Here is a 20,087-nt window from a genome sequence, read left to right on the forward strand (position 1 = left end):
CATTTTTAGTACGAAAGTCGAAAAGAAAATTGCTGAGTCCAATTAGTTGTCAAACGATTATGTACGTCATTACGCTGATATCATTATCTTCCAGGGACGCTCCAGAACCTACTGGCGAAGAAGGTGAGGACGCTGACGTGGAATTACCAAAGGTGTACGAACCAGTTTACGATGATCAAATTCTGAGAGACAGATTGGAGATGTTCCTGTCGCAATTTAACGAAATGCAAAGGGGCTCCGGCATGGATTTAGTCTTCTTTCCCGATGCTATGTTACATTTAGTCAAAATATCCCGAGTCATTAGGCATCCGAAAGGAAACGTGATGCTCGTTGGTGTCGGTGGATCGGGTAAACAGAGTCTCACGAAGTTGTCCTCATTTATCGCGGGTTACAAAACGTACCAAATAACTTTAACAAGATCATACAACGTAGCAAATTTCTTGGAAGATCTCAAGTACCTTTATCGGACATGCGGTGCCCAGGGTAAAGGCACCACGTTCATATTCACCGATCTGGATATCAAAGAAGAAGGTTTCTTGGAGTATTTAAATAATATTCTCAGTTCTGGTGTCATCAGCAACTTATTCACGCGGGACGAACAACAAGAAATCATTTCGGAACTAACACCTATTTTGAAACGCGAGAACCCAAAACGTTCGATCAACAATGAGCTTGTAATGGAGTTCTTCCTTCAAAGGACGTGTCACAATCTACACGTGGTATTTTGTTTCTCTCCCGTGGGAGAAAAATTCAGAAACCGTGCTCAACGTTTCCCAGCTCTAATATCAGGATGTACAATCGACTGGTTTCAGCCGTGGCCCAAAGACGCTCTGATTTTAGTCGCTAAGCACTTCCTGCATGATTTTGACATTGCTTGCACCAACGAAGTTAAAGCTGCACTGGTCAACGCGCTTGGTTCCATACAAGACATCGTTTCTGTGACATCTGCAGAATATTTTCAGAGATTCCGCAGAGCCACTCACGTCACGCCGAAATCATATTTAAATTTCATTGGTGGTTACAAGAATATCTATTACAACAAGCAATACGAACTCGGAGAGGGCGCTAAAAGAATGGACACTGGCTTGGCAAAACTGGAAGAAGCGTCGATATCGGTAGAAATTTTGAAAACGGACCTCGCTGTAATGGAACAGGAACTTGTTCAGGCTTCCGAGAAGGCGGAAACTGTTCTTTTAGAGGTAACAGAGAGAGCGATGCAAGCGGAAGCTTTCAAAAACCAAGTGCAAAAAGTGAAAGAGAAAGCCGAGCAACTAGTAGCTTGCATAGCTGAGGAGAAAGCACTCGCTGAACAGAAACTAGAGGCTGCTAAGCCAGCGTTAGAAGAAGCAGAAGCAGCTTTAAATACCATTAAACCAGCTCATATAGCTACGGTCAGAAAGCTGGGCCGACCGCCACATCTAATCATGAGAATCATGGATTGCGTGTTAATTCTGTTTCAACGTAAGATTGGTCCAGTCGTTCCAGATAGTACTGCCCTCTGTCCGAAGCCATCTTGGGCGGAATCCTTGAAGCTAATGGCTAGTACGACTTTCCTTCTCCAATTACAAAACTATCCAAAGGATATAATCAACAACGAGATGGTAGAGTTACTGCAACCTTATTTCAAGATGGAAGATTACAACATGGAGACTGCTAGACGAGTTTGCGGTGACGTAGCGGGCTTGTTATCCTGGACGAAAGCCATGGCTTTCTTCCACTCCGTTAATAAAGAGGTTCTCCCATTGAAAGCCAATCTAGCTTTGCAGGAAGCTAGGCTGAAGGTAGCAATGGAGGACCTAGCTAACGCAGAGAGAGAATTATCGGAAAGAGAAATGGCTCTGCAAGCCGTTAAAGAGCAGTATGATTCGGCAGTTGTCGAGAAACAAAGACTGACAGACGCTGCGAACGTTTGTCTTAGAAAAATGACAGCTGCTACTGCTCTGATCAACGGTCTCGGAGGTGAAAAGATACGCTGGACTGAACAGAGCAGCGAATTTAAAGTTCAACTGGGACGATTAGTGGGCGATGTTCTGTTGGCAACTGGCTTCTTGTCGTATTGCGGTCCTTATAATCAGCAGTACAGAGCCAGTTTAGTGTCTTCTTGGATGAACATTTTAGCAACCAAGGCTGTTCCCTTCACGAAAAATCTGAACATCACGAACATGTTAGTCGATAGCGCGACGATGTCAGAGTGGACCCTTCAAGGTCTACCAAATGATGAATTATCTGTGCAGAACGCGCTAATTGTAACCAAATCTTCGTCGTATCCTTTACTGGTTGATCCGCAAAATCAGGGAAAAATGTGGATTAAGAATAAGGAATGCTTAAACGAATTACAGATTACGTCTCTCAATCACAAATACTTCAGGACACACCTTGAAGATAGTTTGTCTCTAGGCAGACCATTGTTGATAGAAGACATAGCGGAAGAGCTGGATCCAGTTCTCGATAACGTGCTCGAAAAAAATTTCATTAAATCTGGCTCCATCGAGAAAGTAATCGTCGGTGACAAGGAATGCGACGTGATGCCCGGTTTTATGTTGTACATCACCACAAAATTACCGAATCCGGCGTACAGTCCGGAAATATCAGCGAAGACGTCGATAATCGATTTTACAGTCACCATGCTGGGTTTAGAAGATCAGTTGCTGGGTAGAGTAATTCTGATGGAAAAAGCAGATTTGGAAGCTGAACGGGTGGCTCTCTTTGAATCTGTCATGACGAACCAACGTTCAATGAAAGAACTCGAAAGTACACTTTTGCATCGGCTGACGTCATCCGAGGGTACCTTAGTAGACGACGAAGCGCTTATTAACGTGCTCAGAGAAACCAAAACGACAGCGGAGTCGGTGAATGAGAAGCTGAAAGTGTCTGCGCTAACGAAGAAGAAGATCACTTTGGCCCGAGAAGAATTTCGTGCAGTCGCATCTAGAGGTTCCATTCTTTATTTTCTAATCGTAGAGATGAGTAACGTAAATGTCATGTACCAAAATTCATTAAGACAGTTTCTGACTATATTTGACAATTCAATCACGAAATCAACGAAGAGTCCAATTACCAATGAACGAATAGGTATAATCCTCCGCCACTTGACCTATGAAGTGTGGGCTTTCACTTTGAGGAGTTTATACGAGAGACACAAGTCACTGTTTACGTTAATGCTGGCAATGAAGATAGATTGTCACAGGGGTACGATATCCCACGCAGAGTTCAATGCATTCATAAAAGGAGGCGCTTCTTTGGATCTAAATGCTGTCACCCCAAAACCATTCAGATGGATTCTCGACATAACTTGGTTGAATTTAGTAGAAATCAGCAAGTTGGCGGTTTTCTCAGACGTTTTGACAAAAATCGAATTTAGCGAGAAAGAATGGAGGATATGGTACGAAAAAGAAAAACCCGAAGAAGAAGAACTCCCTTGCGGGTATCAGAAGAAATTGGACGTATTTAGAAAATTGCTTTTGATCAGATCATGGAGTCCGGACAGGACCTTGTCGCAGTCAAGGAAATATGTGATTGAATCATTGGGGAAAGAGTACGGGGAAGCCAAGATTTTAGATTTAGAGGCAACTTGGTTAGAATCAGAAGTCAGGACTCCGCTTATATGCATATTATCGATTGGATCTGACCCTAGTCCACAGATAACGGCGTTGGCAAAACAAAAATCAATTCGTAAGTAAAGTGGATAGGTAAAAAATATGGTATTATTCGCCTCTCTGTCCTTAGCTTTGCCCTGACGATTAACACGTTTACTATCAATGCTTATTTCGGTGACAGTCTCCTCAATCATAATATTTTCTTCAATCCAATAAATCTTCTAAACAAAATATTAGAAATATCAAACTGAAACGAGTCATTGGCTTCCTAAATATAATGTCGTAGTTTATAATTTCTTGTAACAATACCTATAGGATTAATTTCATTTTCATTATATAAAATATAGGATTACGGCCGACACAAATATGCGACGCTGGGGTTAACGGGCAGGGGGGCAAGAGGGCAAGGGGAATTAGCCGCACGCTCCACCTTAATCCTTTCAAGAAACAATAGCCGAGATTCCGTATCCTTGGGATTCGGTAAACATGTTCGTAAGTACATTACACTTCATTGTATTCCATTTTGGTTGAGTTCTTTGTTGTGCAACTCGAAGAATAAAAAGAACGTGTCGAAACTGAACCACCGTAACTACCAGACCGAGCTTTGCGAGTGGACATATCCCCTTGCCCCTTGCCCTATTAACCGTCAGAGCGAGGCTCAGGACAAAAGAGGCGAACAGTAGAAGCAGAATTAATCAAGTGAATTCAAAATTGCACACTATAATTAGCGAAGAAAAACTTGAATGCTTTAATTTATCATTTAATCGTAACAAACGAAAAATCAAGATCCTTAGAACCTTATTTTTTATTCTATCTCTTATCGTATCTTTATTTTATTATTTCATCTATTATCTATCTTATATATTTATCGTATGACACTTTTGAAAGATCTTTTTTATTATTTGATTTATATTTTAGAACTCAGATCAGTATCCATGGGCCAGGGTCAAGAATTTCACGCTCGCAGATTGATATCGGACGCCATGAATACTGGTGGCTGGGTACTATTGCAGAATATTCACTTATCTCTTCCATTCTGTACGGAAGTTATGGATGCACTCGTTGAAACGGAAACGGTCAACGAAGTGTTCAGACTCTGGATGACTACTGAAGTGCATACACAATTTCCTATTGGTTTATTGCAGGTTTCTATTGACATTTATTGGAATAGAGAAAGTGATTTATATTCGCGTGTAACAATCACATTTATCTTAGATGGCGATCAAATACACAAACGAACCCCCTCAGGGTATTAGAGCCAGTTTAAAGAGAACATACCAAAGTGTCACGCAAGACACATTGGATTATAGTACGCAATCGCAATGGCCGCCTTTATTGTACGCTGTGGCATTTTTGCACACGGTTGTCCAAGAACGCAGAAAATTTGGGCCGCTTGGTTGGAATATACCGTATGAATTTAATCAGGCTGATTTCGCGGCATCAATTCAGTTTATACAGAATCATTTAGACGACATGGACCCAAAAAGGGGGGTGTCATGGCCAACCGTTTGTTACATGCTTGGAGAGGTAAAAATCTTTCATTACAAAATGATATTATTATTTTCGGATTATCGGATTTCACCTCAAATTAGTGTCATTAGTTAAATGGAGATCGATTTAATAATGAAGAAGTATATTTAAAATAATGTTATTCTATATATTATAAAAGAATATATACAATCTTTATTCTTAGAAATTTATTGAATTCAAGTTGAAGTCAATTGAATACAAATTTTAGTTTTAAGAGAAGAATTTTTGAGTTTTAGTTGTACAGAAAGTAGTACTTTCATATCACGTCCCACTGAATGCAGGTCCAATATGGAGGTAGAGTCACGGACGACTTCGATAAACGATTACTGACTACATTTACTCACGTTTGGTTCTGCGATGTACTGCTGCGTCCCGGTTTCGAATTTTATCGCGGATATAAGGTACCGCAAAGTCGGAATCTTCAAGGATACCTAGATTACATTGACGGTTTGCCTGCCACGGATACCCCGGAAGTGTTCGGATTACATCCAAACGCTGATATCACCTATCAAATTAATACAGCGAAAGGAATACTCGATACAATTTTAAGCGTGCAACCCAAAGAAGGAGGAGCACAAGGGGGTGAAACTAGAGAGAATGTTGTGTACAAACTGGCTAGCGACATGTTACACAAATTACCGAATCAGTATAATTCTTTTGAAGTGAAGGAAGCTCTTCAACGGATGGGAGCGTTACTACCAATGAATATATTTTTAAGACAAGAAGTCGACAGGTACGATTACCAAATCTTCAGTTTTTTCTTATAGAGTGACAAGTTTCGTTAACTTTTACATCCGTTCAGAATTACGAGAGTAATAAAGGAAGTACGTAGTACTCTAACAAACCTGAAACTTGCTATCGAGGGTACTATCGTAATGAGTCAAAGTCTACGAAAATCACTTGATGCAATGTATGACGCCCGTATACCAGAAAGATGGCTGAAAATATCGTGGGAATCGGCTACGCTCGGATTTTGGTACACAGAATTATTAGAACGAGACCATCAGTTTAGGCAATGGTGCAGCCACGGTAGACCAAAAGTTTTCTGGATGACCGGTTTCTTCAACCCCCAGGGATTCTTAACTGCTATGCGACAAGTTAGTTACAACATATTATTTTACACGCACAAGTGGTAGATTTCATAAAGAAACAAGCTCAACAATCTCGACGTTTATTGTCAGTTTGGAAATATGGAACTTCTCAATGATTAGAAAATTCCGGTACTAAAAGATAGGATATCTTACGTATTTATCTTTGGGCAGCAAATAATTACACTTTCTAATCATTATAGGAACATATACTAATACACTTTAAACTTAAAATATATGAAGTATTCCTCTCTTATTTTTTCATAATTTCAAAGTTTGGCACATTGTCATTTAAGAACATTTAGAACTTACTTCTTTTACTGCCAGCTACGAGATATCTCCTTAATTTGCGCTATAAGTTTGAATTAACTACTACTTTCCATGAACGACAATGTTAGGGAAAAATAAATAATAATTAATTACTTATAATAAATAAGGAAATAATTTTGTTGTTTTTGAAATAAATTTTTGCCATCTAGTGCAAGACGTTCTTAATTTCCCCGGCAGCAAATGGATTAAGTACATAAATATTATTCTATAAGGTGAAAAAATGTATGCATGATAAATATATTATCACCTTTTTAAAAAATTCTGTATACGTTGAAGGAGGTGACGCGAGCGCACAAGGGGTGGGCTCTGGATTCCGTCGTCCTGCAAAATTTAATTACGAGGTTCAATAAGGAAGACATTAAAAATCAGCCCCAGGAAGGAGTTTACGTTCACGGTCTATTCCTGGAAGGTGCTTCACTTGATCGTAAAACGGCAAAGTTGGTAGAAAGTAAGCCAAAGGTCCTATACGAACAGATGCCTGTGATTTACATTTACGCGATAAACACAACTGCAGGCAAGGATCCAAAGCTTTACGAGTGTCCTATATATAGAAAACCACAAAGGACGGATACAAAGTATATAGGATCGATCGACTTCGAGACCGACCACAATCCTCGACACTGGACACTCCGAGGCGTAGCGCTCTTGTGCGACATAAAATAAAGTGATATATTTTAGAAAAGTTTTCATCTATTTCTTTAATGCCTGTTATAACCAGTAACTGATCTTCTGATTACTTGTTTGTTAACTGTATAATTGTTTTTGTTAATTCATATTCCAATAAGAAAGCAATATAACAAAAAATTAATTACATTTACGCCCCTTCGATGCTATAGAATATTTATTTAAAACATTCTTTCAAATAACAATCATTTTACAAGTAACTCAAGCTGACAGAATTAGACAACTTGTTCTGTGTTCTATAAATAATATAACAAATTAAACGCCTATTAATATAAACAAACAACCATCCCCTACAATAGAGAAAAATTACAAATGCGGTTTGGTTTCTGAAAATTCATTGAGAGAAACAACACGAAATTATAGATAATATCATTCCTATAACTTTAAAATCGCAAAATCATCCACTATAGCCTTACATGAATTTCAAACTGGATTTATGCAGTAAACGATTTACTGAACAATTAGAGGATGATAAATTCTGCTTACAGTGTTTTCTTGATCTGCAAAACAGCCGAACCAATCACACATTGTTACACAGAAGCATTAGACTCATAAGAATCTATACGTAACTTATCCAATTTTATATATCCGATTTATCAAAAGAAACTACGCACGTATGTTGACAAAAGTTTAATTTATTTAAGACTTTTAAAACTAATTAGTATTTTTTACTCAAATTTGATAACCCTTTATACTCTGTTGATTCCGTTATAGGGTTACACTTCTTATCATTACCCTGTATACATACTTATAAATCGCAAAGGTGCGATAAAATTTACTAACTGAATATATGAACAAGCTTTTGATTTATAATTTAATCATTTTGTTTACTCACTTCAAGTAGTACAAAAAAAGGAAGAATTTTTATTTATATTTTTTCTACTTTCATTAATTTTTACTACTGTACTTTCGTGAAAAGAAGTTATACAATCTCTTAACTTCTCTCTGTATTACATAAAATATATTTCCCATCCTGACTATTGAAGGCTATTTTCATCTTGAGAGTAGAAATATAAATAACGATAAAAACAAGTTTGTAATGACCTAATGTGTCCCTAATAATTCTATCCCTTGTGTAATATTATTATAATAATGTAATAAATTAATTATTATTATTACAATTATATAATAATAATATATCCGGAGGAGAAAAACTCAAAACTTTTAATTCAAAAAATTTCACATATACTTATCTTTCGCACAATTTTCGTTAACTGTATTGCGGAACTTCATAAAAAAAGTATTTATGACACCTAATAACAAAATCTTCACCGTTAACACTTCTTGGTTTATACTTCACTGACTCTTTTTTTTATATACCACGCTTGTCTAGTCCTTACAATCCACATAATCCATTATTACAAATACACGCCTTGATCTCACAGCTCGCTCAATCCCGGACGAGCCGCCAAAAAGATTGTGGGATGCCGGAGATTTTGGCGAGAACTAGCACAAATATATTTGTATCTTTATTGAAGTGGACTATAAGTGACTAGAATTAAAATAAACTATGTATCTTACTCTATTCTACGCAATACTATGCTGTTCCACGCTGGTCTACTCTGATCTACTACTCTACATTCTCAAACTACCCTCCCCCTCGCTAGTCCACTCTGCCCTGCTCCTCTTCTCTCAACTACGAAACTACACTCCTCTAAAAAAGGCCTTACATTCGTCTTAAATACTGATAGAAAAGTATAGCACATATATATAATATATACATACATATCGACGTATGTTTTGTTGTTCTGGGTAACGATTTTGTTATTAGTTGGTTGGTTTGTTTTTTTTTCATTTTGTCCTTCGTATCAATAGTCCTGTTGTAATAAGATTTGTATTCTATTTAATAAATAAAGAAGTATCATTATTTATTAAACCCAACAAATACTAATCCCGGTCCGATCCCGGTCGGTAACGGTCCGAATATACCTGCGGTATCCGACCATACGCGTCACACCCCACAGTATGTGTTACATATAGATTTTTGTGACTGACTGTACATTTTCAAGAAAAAGTTTTCATTTTTTTTATATTCAGACTATCGATAACTAAATTCAAGAAACAATGAACATAAATTTTTATATTACTCATTATGTGGATAACATTTTATAAAATAATAAAAAAAATTAGAAAATTCTATATAATTATTTCGTATTAAAGTAACATTATTAGAAAATAAAATCAACATAAATGAAATCAAGTGTAACTTACAGTAAACACGTTTAAAGAAAAAATAACAATTTTCCAAAATTAGGGAATAAGCGTAAGATATTAATAATATTATTATTTAACATATTTCCAATTTGGATCATGACTTATTCCAAATTCTGTAAAAGAAAAATAATTTATATTAAGATTTAAGAAAATATAAGCCCTTCCTTACAATTACAGATTTACTTTCTCCCATGTAAAAAATATTTCAAATAGAATATTTTTTACATATATTTGAAATTAATTAAATTATATGACTATACATTATTAATCCTTATAATTATTTGCTAATAAGTATTACATAGATGATAAATGTAAAAGAGACCACATTACAAATATCGTTTACTTTTGCCAAGTAAAAACAGTAAGCAACAATTATAATTAGTAATACCCTAGTGTAAAGCTTTCTCAAACTTAGGAGTTTTTAAATTGAATTTAACTGAAAATATAGTATTTTATGAAAAATGTGTAACAAAAAATAAATTTCAGTGTTACTAGAAAAATTTTTGCATAATAAATGAATTTTTTTACATAATGCTTATTGTAATATGTATACATTTTACTAAAAATACTTTACGAAACTATACACTGTACTCTCATTATAAAGCATTTTCTAATACCAACTCATTTTCAGTATATTGTATACTTGATAATTCCAGTTTTATTGTAGCAAACATATCAAGAAGTTAATTGAGTTTAGTAACACACTAAATGTAGCTTGTTCTTCTGTCTGTCCTGTTGCAATTTGTACCGTCTCAGGAGAAGTATTAAATTTTATAAGTTTACAATACGAATTGGTCTTTGTACAATCTAAATCCATAAGTGTAACTTCTATCTCCACAGTTGATAAAACGTTTTTTAAACTTAATTCCAACTGTTCTACAAATTCTTTTGAAACATTACTATGATCATGTGGAATAAGAGACTTTAATTTTTCAATGAGATCATTACATACATTTACATTAAAAGTCTTTTTCAGCTGAATATGATATTCAGATAACTTTAAACCTAGATTAACTTTTTTTGTTGAAGGTAACCTTGATAATGTTGGATAAAGAGATTTTGCCATAGCAGAAGAATCATCTTCATCCTCATTGTCCTTTGAATCCATTTGATAAAAGTCTGTATCTTTAACATCATCTATTAAGTCTATTATTTTATGTAACATTTTCTTAGCAGCCTCTTGTTTAGCTTGTTTCTTTGTTCTTGCTATACCAGTTTCTTTAAAATTTGCTACTAAACACTCAAAAGTAAAAATCTTTGCATGAGGTGGTCCAACATCACTAATTTGTACATATTCAGGCTCTTGTAAGTTGTTTTCATCACACACTTCCTGTATGTATACAGTAATACATAAATATATGTATTAATATATTAATATTTTTACTATAATTCCATGAATAAGGAATAAAGAATATGCCTTACTTTTAAAGCACCCACAGCATTTACGAATGGCACATTGGGTGGCAGCCTTTCAGTTTCTGGAATTACTGGAGGCAAAGGTGTTCTCAGGGGTGATTGTGAAGGTGACGCTGGAAGTTGAGGATAACCTCTTTGTGCTGTTATAGCTTCTATCATTGCTTTTGCAGCTTCATGTTTTGCATCTTTTTTAGAACGTCCAGTGCCAACTGCTATGAGTCCATCGCATGTAACTTGATAGGTAAAGGTATTCATATGCGTACCACCTCCATCATGTATAAGTTCATAATTAGGCACTGACTGATTCTTCACCATCATTTCTTGCAAAACAGACACAGGTGTTTTGATCATACTGTAGAATTTTGCAATTTACAACTTAGCTTCTATTGTATTATGCTCAGGTTACAATATTTTATTACTGATCAATACTGAATTTACATTCACTTAGTTCTCAACAGGCAGACTAACAAATAGTACAATGTTGTTAGATTATCTTTAAACTGGTAAAACGTATAAAACGTAACTGAATATACACATGAACACATTACATAGTTCAAACAAGTTCGTTTTACTTTATACCTGTGATACTCTCGTTGATTCGTCGCAAAGCGCAGAAATATAAATGTAAATTTTACGCGGTAAATTCAAAATGTCTGCTCATAAAAAGAATTTTTAACAGTATTTTTACAATATGCGGCATTGATAAACTTTTATGTAGGCATAGTTTTGTTTTTAAATAAAGTTCCAAAATGATTTAATCGGTATTTTTTACTTAAGTTTATGTAACTACATACATGTACGTATTTATCTATGCATCACATCAATTAACAATTTAATTACTTCTAGATAGTATTTTAGGAAAAAACTCAATTATTGCAGTTGAAAATATATTCCATGTTATAACCAAACTATTTTTTATTTCATTTTAATCTCCATTTTGATCATCCATTTCGATTTCATTGAAATCTGTAATATATACTACGAAAAATAAAACAAATTTTTATTAGTTTTATTTTTAAGCTTACATTGATCATTTATTAAATCTAATATCAATAATATACATAGTTGCAATCTCTATTGATCCTAATAAGACTCCAATCAACTATGGAAACGTAAACAAAGAATTTTTTTTATAATTATACAAAGAAATTTTTAAAAAATTTAACATTCTTGCTATTGAATACCATGGCATAAGTAGTAGGAATGTTCAATGAAACTGTCAGATGCAAAAGTGGGGTCGATAGTTACATATATACGTAGTACCTGACTGGCTTGCATATTGCTCACGTGTTGAGTTTGTTTGTGGCATCTGTTTCCATGTATAGGTTATAGAAAGTAACTCCAGGGAAGTGCCAACGTGTACGCTTATCAGACTGTATGACATTTTAATAATAAAAATGCAAAAAAGGTAAGATGATTAGCTTTTCAAGTATTATTGAAAGATAATAACTATTTTGTATTATATGCATTAGATGTGTAATTAATATATTGTAAATATTTATGTTAATTTGCACTTTGAAAAGTGAAATTAAACAGATTTATTTTCTTATAAAATTAATTTTTTTAAAAACGATTTAAATCAATTTAAAATAAAAATTTGTATAGTTTTTGTTAATGTTGGAACATTTATAGGTCGCGTAAAGAAATTTGCGAAAGTAATTTCAGTAACAAATGTATTATTTTACAGATAAAATGATTTATTAATTTTCTTTTTAAAAGAATTGTCAGTAAGAAACATGGTATCTAATTCAAAAACACAGCAAAGTGAGTGTATAATTATATTCTGTATTTTTATTAAACAAGTCACAACATATAAAAATAATATTTATTTTATATTTGAAATTTGGTTTATAGGAAATGGTCATACACTAAAATATTTTAGTTTAATTACACTGACATTGCAAAATGCTATTGTTGGACTTAGTATGCGATATGCACGTACGAGATCAGATGATATGTTCCTTTCTTCAACAGGTAGTTATCTCATACTTTTGTATGTTAATACATACAAACTATAAACAAAATTATTTTCTAAATCTGATGTATGTTTTTTATTGTTTTAGCTGTTTTTATGGCAGAAATTGTTAAGCTTATAACATGTCTAATATTAGTTTTCTTGGAAGAAAAAAAGTATTCAAAGTTTTGTGAATCTTTAAAACTGACAATTATAAAACAACCTATTGACACTATAAAAGTGTGTGTGCCATCACTTTTGTATATTATACAAAATAATCTTTTATATGTATCGGCATCTAATCTAGATGCAGCAACTTATCAGGTTTAAATCATTATCTCTTATAATATTTATCTTCAGGATATTATTTGGATCTTTTATATTATTTAATATTTCTACATATATTACTTTTCAGGTGACATACCAACTAAAAATTTTAACAACAGCATTTTTCGCAGTAGTGATACTGCGAAGATCCTTAAGAAATACTCAATGGGGAGCTCTAATACTGTTAGTTATAGGAGTAGTATTAGTGCAATTAGCTCAAAGTTCAAAAACTACTTTACCATCTGGAATAGAACAAAATCATATATTAGGTTTTTCCGCCGCATTAAGTGCATGCTTTTTATCAGGTTTAGCTGGTATATACTTTGAAAAAATACTTAAAGACTCAGATATATCAGTGTGGATGAGAAATGTACAATTAAGCTTACTGTCATTACCCTTTGGATTAATTACATGCTTTATAAATGATAGTGAAATGATACGAAAACAAGGATTCTTCTTTGGGTATGATTTATTTGTTTGTTATTTAGTTGTTCTTCAAGCAGGAGGTGGTCTTATTGTTGCTATGGTAGTTAAATATGCTGATAATATACTTAAAGGTTTTGCTACATCTTTAGCTATTATTATTTCTTGTATAGCTTCCATATATCTTTTTGACTTCAATTTGACTTTTCAGTTTTCATTAGGTGCTATTTTAGTAATTTCTTCAATTTTCATGTATAGTTACCAACCAAAATCAACATTTATTGATAAATATTCTCCACCAATTTGATAAAGCATAATGTGAAATTAAAAGAAATGTGTATTTATTAAATAGTATAATAATATTTATAGCGGTCTGCTTAGAACTGAATAATTGCCATTTTGAAATTATTACAAGCACTATGCAGATTTAAAAGTAGAATTAAGGAATTGTCAGTTTGTAATCTGCATGTGATCCAGCCCCCCCTTTTTGTTTTATTCATAAGGTATAGAAAATCAATACTATTCACATGTACTAGACTGTCAGCTTTGTGTATCATTTGCTATCAATTGTCAATTGTTATGTTAGCTGTTTCCAAGTGTTCATAGTGTTTTGTAAAGTTATAATTTCAAGGATAGAATAAGGTATTAGAAGAAATCCATTTGAAAAAGTTTATCTTTCTTTGTTCGGTTATACTACCTTCTCCTATACTGTTATCTAAATGAATTGTGATACATATAATTGAATGAATTAGTAGCTGATAGATTACAAAAGGTAATTGTATTAACGACTAAGTATATTATATCATTTAATCATAATATTTTGTTATAGTATTTCGATTATGTAATAGTTTTGATTAATTCTTTTATTAATCACAATAATGTAATCTATAAATAGATTGTTTCACTGTCGGGTTATAGTAAATAATATTGAATTCATATTTCTATGAATTGTTACCTTTCGCAAGGAAGATGATTGCAAAGTAATTCAGCACATTTTTATACCAAATTAACAGATGTACCACATGTATTCCTATATAAAATATTCTTCTGAAAATATTGTGTGCTTGGATATATTCACGGAGAATAATATCTGAATAAGTAGATGAACAGGAAATTAATAAATATATTTTTGTTTCCTTAATGAATATATTTTTGTACAGTGTTAATATTTTTAATTGTAAATACAAGTACGTATATCTATAAGATACAATGTAAGTTTTGTGCAGAATATACTCTTACTCAATGTACTTAATTAAATTAAATTTTAATAAATATTAATTGTTTCAAAATATATATATAGTAGGCCGTCAATTATTTGAATACATATGCCGAAATGTCGATTATCCAAATGACTGATTATGAGAATGGATCATTTCTATACATATGTAAATTTACATTTCAACTACCTACAGCTGTTACAATTAGAAGATAAATTAAATATTGTCGACTAATTACCTGAATAATCGTTTGTCTGGACAGAATTGTCTCCCGATTAGTTCGGGTAACCGACGCTTTACTGCGTCAATAAATGATCTTTTCTAACCATACAGATTAAACTGATCAAGAAATGTTTTTTTTTTAAGTTGTTTCCTTCAAAGGAGAACATCAGATGGTGCAAATTATTTTTTTGTAGGTCGAATATCGAAAGAAATAAAATTTTAATTAATGAAAGCAGTATAAATATTAGTTTATGTTTTAAAAAACGACAAGGATATATTTATTACGATAAGCATATATAAAGAATCTATAAACACGAAATTCTAAAGAAACATATGAAAAATACAATAGATATAAACTTCTATATATTTTCACTTACACGCAACTGTAAACAGCAACAAGAATCATTAGAGTAATATAAACAATCGGATATTTAATGAAATGTTATACACTTATTTTCGAGAATCTTTAATGTGTTTTCCGCGTTTTCTGTTTCGATGTATCCCCTGAATAGATTCTAAGTAGCTATACGTGCTCTTTGAAGCTGGATGCTCAACTGGTGCATTAACAGCTCTTGCCCAAATAATAGATGCTATTGCACCTAGTGCTCTTGATATGCACAATAACACTTGATTAAATTTCATGTCTTTTAATCCGTAAGCCTAAAACAAAGAAAAATACATATTTAAAGATATGATTATTTAAGTAGTACTATCGTTGTATGTATTGTGTTGTATTTACTGTATTTGCCATAATAATTCAGAACTTCACGTGACAAATAACGTTCTATGAAGATTTGAACCGTATACTAAGTACTTACTCATAATAGATTGAACTTGAAAAAATGTGAACTGTTCTCTCGGTGGTTTCATTCAATTTACCGTAAAAATTGTTCCGATTTTGAGATGTAATTTTAAATACCTATATTCTTATTTAGAATTAATTGTAAGTTAAGATTCTGTTATTTAAACGTTAATGTAATAGAATCGTTGCCTCCGAAAAGATGGAATAAGGAGCTTTATAATGTTCAGTGATTTGAAAAATACGGACTCTAGTCGAATTTTTTGAAAGTATAAAAAACCGTATTATTTATGGAATGATAATGATAAATTGATTATATTGAAGTTCTTGTATTGAAGATTTCACTGTGCCTCATCGTTTCACTAAATATGTACATAATATCATGTTCATACCTGAAAAACCGGTGCTGCAATAGTTGTCTGTTCCGGATAAAATGTTCTTCCTTTAGTCGTTTTCATCATTGTAGTTAGTATTCGTGTAATAGATCGAGACAACTATAAAAGTATCCGAAAAGGAAAAAGAAACAAAATTTGTCATTTTTAAGTATATGTATGAACATTTGAATAATATACAGGCTGTTTTCTTTAACTGGCAACGCTCGCACATCTTATAAACCATTCGAGACATGGAATACTTTTCGTTTAGTATGGAGGCGGACATTGTGTAATATTAATAGATTTTCTTTTGTACAACGTGTTAAAAAGACTTCAATGTTAACTAATTTTTTTGGAGAACAGGGAATCAACGCGAAACAACGTGAAATTACCCTCTAAATTCCTATAACCTAGCCTCGCTAGACCTGTTTTCTATTTCCAAAGATAAAAAATGCCATACGGGTTGGACATTTGGACGATATTGAAGCCATGAAATGGGGAACGACGCCAATTCGGAACAGAATTTCAAAAGGAAATTTTCAACATCCCTTTGAACAATAGAAACGCTATTGGAGCAAGTGCATAGATATATACGATTTTTCGTATCATCAACGATCTATAAGATATTGAAGTAAAATTATGTAATATAATTTATTTATGTACCTTCACATCAGAATTGTCAGGCATATTTTCCATAGTGTAATGTAATAGTGCAGAGTATCGTGGATCAGAAATTTCTGTTTCCTTACAACCAATTAGCTTATCTTTAGCTATCAATGTGACATAATTCTTTATGTTTTCTTCTTTTGATTCACGGCCAAGAAGTCCCTGTATTTTCGATTGAAATTCCATGTACTGTGTCATTAAAATAAAATTGAGTGTTAAATAAATAGCAAATATGCACAATCTATTAAAATATTTACTATAGATCAATTATAAGAAACGTGATTGAAAATATTTTTAATTTAAATAGCTTATTTAGGTTATTCATTCATATATCAAGAGTTTTACTTTAAAATAAAATGTAAAGCTTAATATGTATACACATAAGAAATTTAATTATGAAACGCTAATTTTCGAAACGCTTTTTGATTTTGCTATGAATGCATCTCGTAATTAAATTTCATGTCCATATAATTTTATCATGACTTGACACACATTACATTTGACATGTAATCGTTTAAATTACTTGTGACATGGTACCACTCCTTGGTTCATCGGTGTATGCTAAAATACCAGCAGACAATGCCTGATTTACATCTATTTGAGTAGCGCCAAGTATTTCTGTAATATGAATAGCAGGAATACCTCCATCGTCGTCTCTAGAAAAATAAAATTTGACACAATTCACATTAAATATGACAAATGATAAGTTAAGTAATGTTCGTGAATATTGTCCCGAAAAGCACCTCTCGCTGATTGATATGAAATTTTGAGAAAGTGGAAGAAAGTGCATAAAGAAATTGTAGCTCTGAGTATTTATTACTTTTTGAGATATTAACAAAAAACTTTTGATAAAATACATTAATACATTATATAAACATTAATATACAATGTCAGATAATGATCCAACATCTGTCTCAGAGTATGTTAAAATTATAATTTAAAAATTAAGGGATGCGAAAACCTTAAAGGTTGGTATCACATCTACCTGCAAATTTCTTACATATTTGTATCAATTCAGATGACAGTAATGGTGATAAAGAATCTAAACCACTTACGCATTTAATGTTACATACAGTCGAAGAAAGTCTACTATTGTCTTCTTCTGATTTTCTGTGATCCCGTATGCGTCACTTAAACATTCCGTTAGAAATTGTACCCAGTCACCTTCTTCTTTGACATTGTTCAATCCCCCATCTTTGGCAATCAAACCAACTATTGCGGGTAATGTAGCAAGTAATTCCATGCTATCTTCATACGTGTACTTACAAGTAAAAATGAATTTTATACGCGGAAGTTACGTGTGAAACATAGTCAACTATAATATTCAAATCTTATTCAATATACCATTTTGTAATATAAATTTTGAACGCTTGTAGTATGTTTTTAAGTTTGTTTTAATTGGTCTAAAACTCACTTCCCAATACGTGTAAGTCGAAGCTCGATTTTTCAAAGCTTCTTTCATGTGTTTGCTGGAATCGAAGACAGTGAGGGCCACTGATAATTTCCCCAAGGGTGTAACTGTTTTTGGAAGAGTTTGAAGGATAGAACCAACGATCCCCCCTCCAGGCCCTGACCACCAGTATTTTCTTCTTTGACGTCGTATAGTCCAATCAGTAATTAACGAAGTCGTTTGTTCTTGCGTCGGAACGTCACCGGTAAGTAATAACCAAAATACAGATTCCGCGCTCGGTGACTTCCCTTGACGAGGTAGGAGGGTGACAACTTCTGGCAGTGTCAATCCTCTGTACTTAATCTAGACACGTAACGTCTATGATTATTTATGATTCGCGTAAGTACGCAATGAACGTAACATCTATTAAGAAGCAATTTCACAGTTCATATAAATGAATTATGTAGGTAATGTTCTTGATCATTGCAATACATCTATTTCATATGGTTGATCGATTTCCGATAGCGAATCAAATACTCATGGATCTGTAGTGCATACAACTAAATGTAATAAACATACAGATCTGTATATATGTATTAACAATAATAAAATTAACAGATTAAATCTATGAGTTACTGATACCACGATAACGTTGGGACATATCAATTTCTCGAAACTGCGTGATTGAAATAGTATGATTCTTAAAGTTACTGAATTGTGTTTTAATCCTATAAGAATATGGAACAAATAATATAAGGGTTCATTTAAAAAAAGTAACAATGTCGAAAAATTGACCTTAAAAAAACATCCTCCACAACCATAAAATTTGCGCCCTCTAATAGTGGAACTTTGTAATCTTGCACTTTGTACTTGAAATAATCAGTATTCTCACGTTCGAGTATTTTCGTTGTGGATTTTATACTTTTTTTATTTATAGAAATTTGATATATTGTCACTTACGCCATGTTTTGGATCCGTTTCTGATGTTTCTCTGACCATAGTTTTCACACCATTTAGTCCCTGATATATATTTTCCACGGTAACATGACTGACCACGGAGGATCCATGCTGCTCACGAAAATTCCTTAGTAGATCATAATGAATGGGTATTTTTTCCCATAGGGCTTCCTTCAAATTTGTACTCGTACTGGGACTACCTTTTGTTCTGCTCGTCTTAATTGAATTAATTCTTTTATATTTTAGCAATTTTATAACTTTTTCAGTTGTAACATTTGTATATAATAAATTCTAGAAATTAATTAATTTTGAAAATTTGAATTGTTATATACTTTGTGTTATTTGCAGATAAATATAATACAAATGTATATGTTTGCTGGTCTATACTTAGTAATTAAGACAATTGATTTCATTTTCAGAACACAGACTGCAATGCAGACTGAACGAGTACTTAGATTAAATTTTTTTAATTTTATTATTAAATAATAAATCATTTAGCAATTTTAAAATTACTTGTAGTAACAACCTATATTACAGTATCGATCTATTTAATTTAGTAAATGTTCTATTGAATAAATAAAAGTTTTATCTGATGTAAATCTGTTATTTACTCGTAAAACATTTTATTAGTAGTTAAATAAAAATGTAACAAATACAAAATATCTGAATAAATAGAACATTTTTACTTGAGTATTGTAACCTGAAATTTTAATCGTTTTTTTAAATTAATATATTTGAATTCTTTACATTGATCGATCTTATTGAGTTTGGTTAATATTCTGAAAATCAAATTGGCTGCGAGTAACCTCGTACATCGGTAAATCAATTCCAACCGTCAATACGTGTCGCTGTCCTCCGAAATTATTATTGCTGCTCATTCTTTTAAACTTTAGTAACGTC

General features: G+C 32.8%; 4 protein-coding genes across 5 annotated transcripts in view; 2 read left to right on the top strand and 2 right to left on the bottom strand.

Annotated features, from left to right (window-relative positions):
• The window catches only part of Dhc1 (dynein axonemal heavy chain 1), a 26,948-nt gene extending 19,434 nt beyond the window's left edge, over nt 1–7,514 (top strand). Inside the window, exons 29-34 of the mRNA XM_031983128.2 lie at nt 95–3,672; nt 4,515–4,741; nt 4,812–5,123; nt 5,408–5,859; nt 5,929–6,223; nt 6,821–7,514. Of these exons, the coding sequence (XP_031838988.2) occupies nt 95–3,672; nt 4,515–4,741; nt 4,812–5,123; nt 5,408–5,859; nt 5,929–6,223; nt 6,821–7,207 (5,251 nt within the window). The 3' untranslated portion in view covers nt 7,208–7,514. The remainder of the gene's footprint in view (nt 1–94; nt 3,673–4,514; nt 4,742–4,811; nt 5,124–5,407; nt 5,860–5,928; nt 6,224–6,820) is intronic.
• Nucleotides 7,368–12,223, bottom strand: LOC116429799 (protein Loquacious). Of its 2 annotated transcripts, none has more exons than XM_031983141.2 (3): nt 12,122–12,223; nt 10,865–11,178; nt 7,368–10,772 (listed from the first exon to the last, which is right to left on the bottom strand). In XM_031983141.2, exons 1-3 carry the CDS (start codon nt 12,165–12,167, stop codon nt 10,101–10,103), a joined length of 1,032 nt encoding a protein of 343 aa, XP_031839001.1. In that variant the 5' UTR covers nt 12,168–12,223; the 3' UTR covers nt 7,368–10,100. The 2 variants fall into 2 exon arrangements, with proteins under 2 accessions (XP_031839001.1, XP_031839003.1); XM_031983143.2 differs by lacking the exon at nt 12,122–12,223 and adding an exon at nt 11,438–11,542.
• On the top strand, nt 11,851–14,834 carry Ugalt (UDP-galactose transporter). The gene is made up of 5 exons (XM_076371276.1): nt 11,851–12,266; nt 12,546–12,622; nt 12,713–12,832; nt 12,922–13,136; nt 13,228–14,834. Exons 2-5 carry the CDS (start codon nt 12,595–12,597, stop codon nt 13,867–13,869), a joined length of 1,005 nt encoding a protein of 334 aa, XP_076227391.1. The 5' UTR covers nt 11,851–12,266; nt 12,546–12,594; the 3' UTR covers nt 13,870–14,834.
• A 346-nt stretch (nt 14,835–15,180) lies between these two features.
• On the bottom strand, nt 15,181–20,065 carry LOC116429797 (putative citrate synthase 2, mitochondrial). The gene is made up of 8 exons (XM_076371541.1): nt 19,994–20,065; nt 19,191–19,403; nt 18,255–18,593; nt 17,896–18,101; nt 17,364–17,496; nt 16,838–17,029; nt 16,193–16,294; nt 15,181–15,661 (listed from the first exon to the last, which is right to left on the bottom strand). The coding sequence occupies exons 1-8, from the start codon at nt 20,063–20,065 to the stop codon at nt 15,452–15,454; spliced, it is 1,467 nt and encodes a 488-aa protein (XP_076227656.1). The 3' UTR covers nt 15,181–15,451.
• Nucleotides 20,066–20,087: the final 22 nt, after the last annotated feature.

Source organism: Nomia melanderi, chromosome 10 (genome assembly GCF_051020985.1).
Source record: "Nomia melanderi isolate GNS246 chromosome 10, iyNomMela1, whole genome shotgun sequence".
NCBI lineage: Eukaryota > Metazoa > Arthropoda > Insecta > Hymenoptera > Halictidae > Nomia > Nomia melanderi.

Coding starts and splice junctions, on each gene's coding strand:
- Ugalt (XM_076371276.1), top strand. CDS start 12,595: ATGGTATCTAATTCAAAAACACAGCAAA. Junction 12,833..12,921: donor TATGTTCCTTTCTTCAACAG/GTAGTTATCTCA, acceptor TTATTGTTTTAG/CTGTTTTTATGGCAGAAATT. Junction 13,137..13,227: donor TAGATGCAGCAACTTATCAG/GTTTAAATCATT, acceptor ATTACTTTTCAG/GTGACATACCAACTAAAAAT.
- LOC116429797 (XM_076371541.1), bottom strand. CDS start 20,065: ATGAGCAGCAATAATAATTTCGGAGGACAGCGACACGTATTGACGGTT. Junction 18,102..18,254: donor CGACTTACACGTATTGGGAA/GTGAGTTTTAGA, acceptor TTTACTTGTAAG/TACACGTATGAAGATAGCAT. Junction 16,295..16,837: donor CTGACAATTCTGATGTGAAG/GTACATAAATAA, acceptor ATACTTTTATAG/TTGTCTCGATCTATTACACG.
- LOC116429799 (XM_031983141.2), bottom strand. CDS start 12,167: ATGCCACAAACAAACTCAACACGTGAGCAATATGCAAGCCAGTCAG. Junction 11,179..12,121: donor GCAATATGCAAGCCAGTCAG/GTACTACGTATA, acceptor CTGTTTTGCAAG/AAATGATGGTGAAGAATCAG. Junction 10,773..10,864: donor ATGCTGTGGGTGCTTTAAAA/GTAAGGCATATT, acceptor GTATACATACAG/GAAGTGTGTGATGAAAACAA.